The following is a 3,990-nucleotide window of genomic DNA, read 5'->3' as shown; positions in this document are numbered from 1 at the left end:
CCAGATAATAGTACTATATAACAGTACGACCCATAGCACATTTTTACTCTGTAAATTAATATAAGAGCGAACATGGGCTGAGTTGAGTATTATAGAGCACACGTCCCGTGACATACAGTATATAGCAAAGGAGAAACCGAGAGAAACATAATGAAACAATGACGACCAGCTGCTTAATTGAACCCACCCGGTGACCCACGGACCAAACTACTCCCTCCGTCTAGGTGTGTAAGTCATCTTACGTTGTGCACCGCGACCAAGGCGGAGAGGAAAACGAGAAAACTTAATGTCTTTTTGCTAATTAATAGCGTTGCATGCAATGAACTAACCACTGCATGTCATGTTTGGTAGTCTCAAGTCATTAAAAGCATGCACGGCCCACATCTCTTATTGGTTGATATGTCACAAAACAAAAAACGAGGAGGGAGTTAATGTACCGTGCCTAAGTGTTTTGGGATTATTTAGTTTTCGTAAGGTGACTTACACACCTAGACGGAGGGAGTACAATTGGTTAAAGGACTTGGCCCGGTTAACTAAACTACGGAACACCAGTACTCTGCATAGTACTATTATACTCCCTCCGTTCCTAAATATAAGTCTTTGTAGAGATTCCACTAGGTGGACTACATACAGGAGCAAAATAGATGAATCTACACTTAAAATGCATCTATATACATCCGTATGTGGTTCATAATGAAATCTCTATAAAGACTTATATTTAGGAACGGAGGGAGTATTGTACATGAAATCAAGGAAGCAACCAAATCCTTGAAAACAAAAACAATATACGGAGATCAAGTTGCCAAGTTGGGCACATGCGTTCTACTCCCTTCGTTCTGAAATATTTGTCTTTCTAGACATTTTAAATGGCTACCACATACGGATGTATGTAGACATATTTTAAAGTGTAGATTCACTCATTTTGTTTCGTATGTAGTCACTTGTTAAATATCTAGAAAGACAAATATTTAGAAACGAAGGGAGTAAGTTATTACCCTGTCCCGCCCGCCGTGCACGCCAGTTGCCAAGCATGCATGCTGCACCTTCCCCGGAGGCGCTTCTCCTTTGTTTTGCTCTCCCTAAACAATCATCACGTCACGTCTACGTACTACACGCATCCCTGTCTGAATTATTAGACAAGCTTTCGTTGTAAACTTGTAATAAGACTAGATAGGGCTAGCACTCGTATTCTACTGGTGCCGACGTGGAGTAGATCGGTGATAGCTCAGCTGTTGGTATGGAGAGCTGGTGGTTGTTGGCTGGTTATGGACGCGGGAGCGTAATGCTCACTGATGAGATTGGTCAAACCCAACGCGGCACGAGTCCAGGCTCGTGGAACGCTGACCGTTCTGCCCGCATGCATGCAGGTTGCAGCTGCATGCGCCCTGGTCAATGAACAAATGACATCCTGGACTCGGTCGTGAGCCGTGGTATAAAACTAAAAAGGATATCATATATTATTTTTAAATGAAGGATATGGGATGTTTGTCTAGGATACTAGTAAATGAGTTTGCTCAGAATAGTTCATGCAGGATTCAAACAGTTTCTGTGGAGTTCATAACTATGACTCGGTGTACAGTACTGATGAGTGTGATTTATGACTGAGTGGCCGAAACCAGTGGAACATTGTACGTCAAACAACTTTGTTTTTATGTTGAAATTCAATCCGGAAAATATCCAGCGGCATACAAGTATGCTACAAGTTTCCACAAGTGGAATAGTAGGAGTACCTTATTGGCATTATTTTGAGTGACAAATAGTAGAACAAGCAGACGCAATCACCCATTGTTAACTGTTTAGGTGTGTACTGACTTGTCTCCTCCTTCCTTTATGTTGACTCACCTACTTAATAATTTGTCTACTTACTAGTTTTTTCTTATCAAAGAAAATTAGCCACTAGTTTTTCTCTGGGGTCGAGCTTCACGTCTTCCTGCTCCTATATAAACCCTTGCAACAAGCCCCTGTCTAACACAAGCTCTCACCACCCGTGTGAGAGGATTAGAGAGGGCATCCAAGAAACAGCAAAGTAGCAGTACAAACATACTTGCAGCTAAGCTAAGACACATCATGGCGATCACAACTGCTAGTGCCAGTCCGGCCATGCAAGAAGCAGCAAAGACGCCAAGCGCCTCGCCGCCCCGCGCCACGGCCGCCTCGCCGGCTCGCTACCGGCCTTCACCGCTGGTCATATTCAGCGCCTGCCTCGTCCTCATCGGCTCCAGCGGGCCGCTCCTGCTGCGGGTCTACTTCGTCCACGGCGGCCAACGCCTCTGGCTCTCCGCGCTGGTCCAGATCTCCGGCTGGCCGCTCCTCCTCCCGCCCCTGTGCGTCTCCATCTTCCGCGGCCGCCGCCACGGCATCGTCAACCTCCTCCTCCCGCCTCGCCTCATTGGCGCGGCCGTCGTTCTAGGCAGTTTGTACGCTGTGTCGTGCTTCGTGTACGCGATGGGCTCGCAGGCGCTGCCGTTGTCCACCTCGTCCTTGCTGCTGGCGACCCAGCTCGCCTTCACCGCCGTGTTCGCGTTCCTCTTCGTCGGGCTCCGCTTCACGCCCTTCTCTGCCAACGCCGTCCTGCTGCTCACCATCGGTCCGGCGGTGCTCGGCGTCGGGCCCGGGTCCGGGAAGCCGGCGGGCGAGCCATCCAAGACGTACTGGACCGGGTTCTGCGAGGCCATCGCGGCGGCCGCGCTCGCCGGGCTCGTGCTACCGCTCGTTGAGGTCGCCATGGAGCGGTTTGGGCGGCGGAGGGGACCCGCCGCGAGTGCGCCGCCACCCTACTCCACGGTGATGCAGATGCAAGCCATGATGGGCCTCGCCGGCACGATGGTGTGCCTGCTCGGCATGGCCATCAAGAGCGACTTCAAGGCGCTGCCAATCGAGGCGGCGGCATTCGGGCTCGGCGAGACCAAGTACTACCTAGTGCTCGTGTGGGGTGCCGTGGCGTGGCAGCTTCTCAACCTGGGTGTCGTGGGGCTCGTCACTTGCGCCTCTTCGCTCCTCGCCGGCATCATGGTCGCCGTCCTCCTGCCGCTCTCCGAGGTCCTCGCCGTCATCTTCCTCCACGAGAAGTTCGACGGACCAAAGGGTATCGCGCTCGTGCTCTGCCTCTGGGGCTTTGCCTCCTACATGTACGGCGAGAAGGTCCAGCAGAAGAAGGCGGCGGCGCAGAAGAACCAGCTGCTGCAGCAGCAGATGGCGAGGAAAACCGGAGACCTCGAGCTGGCTACCCCTTGAAGACCGGCAAATTCTCTATGCGTGTAGTGTAGTGATTATTTTTTAAATTTCAAAAGCACAGGAAATACAAGAGTAGGGTAACACAGAGAAATCAAGTGCTACCATTGAGTTAATAAAAAACATTACTATTCAGAAATGTTCACTTCTTGCAATAAGTGTAGTACAATATGCATATTGCTGCTTCTTCAGGAATTTTTTTAAGGAGAGCTTTTATTAACTTTTCTTTTGCGGGAAGCTTTTATTGACGTCAAACGGGGATTCAAAAGACTATACAAACATCTCATTGGAAAAGATGGCAGAAGTTATGGGAGGGAAAAGGTAGCAAACGTTATGTTGAGTACACTACCGTCGCAAAATACAAAGGTGAGGACACCAGAGATGAGAATGATATTCTACCATATGCACCGTGCATGGATCCACTGTCCATAGTTGCTTTTCAATCGTCCTAGCAAATTTTGTTTGTTCCAGACTGTTGCATCCCTTCGGCGGCATCCATCTGGGCTATTTTTTTTTAATAATACATTTTTTTATTAATTTGCACAAATATTACGCCCAAAAAATGATTTTTAAAAATAATACACCGTCGGCCCACAGCAGGCCGACTGGTCCTAGTCGGCCTACAGCAGGCCGACTGGGGTCCTATCCGCTTGCTGCTGGCCGATTGGCCTATCGGCCACCAGGTAAAGTCCAGTCGGCCAACTGGGGGCTGACAAGGTCCAGTCGGCCTGCTGTGGGCCGATTGAAACTAATTGGCCT

At 49.4% G+C, this 3,990-nt stretch overlaps 1 protein-coding gene across 1 annotated transcript; it reads left to right on the top strand.

The window, feature by feature from the left end:
• The first annotated feature begins 1,983 nt into the window (after nucleotides 1–1,983).
• Nucleotides 1,984–3,386, top strand: LOC109738695 (purine permease 3). Its single transcript, XM_020297786.4, has one exon. The coding sequence runs from the start codon at nucleotides 2,068–2,070 to the stop codon at nucleotides 3,232–3,234; it is 1,167 nt and encodes a 388-aa protein (XP_020153375.1). The 5' UTR covers nucleotides 1,984–2,067; the 3' UTR covers nucleotides 3,235–3,386.
• Nucleotides 3,387–3,990: the final 604 nt, after the last annotated feature.

Source organism: Aegilops tauschii, chromosome 4 (assembly GCF_002575655.3).
Source record: "Aegilops tauschii subsp. strangulata cultivar AL8/78 chromosome 4, Aet v6.0, whole genome shotgun sequence".
Classification (NCBI taxonomy): Eukaryota; Viridiplantae; Streptophyta; class Magnoliopsida; order Poales; family Poaceae; genus Aegilops; species Aegilops tauschii.
This window is presented reverse-complemented; position numbering and strand designations above follow the sequence as displayed.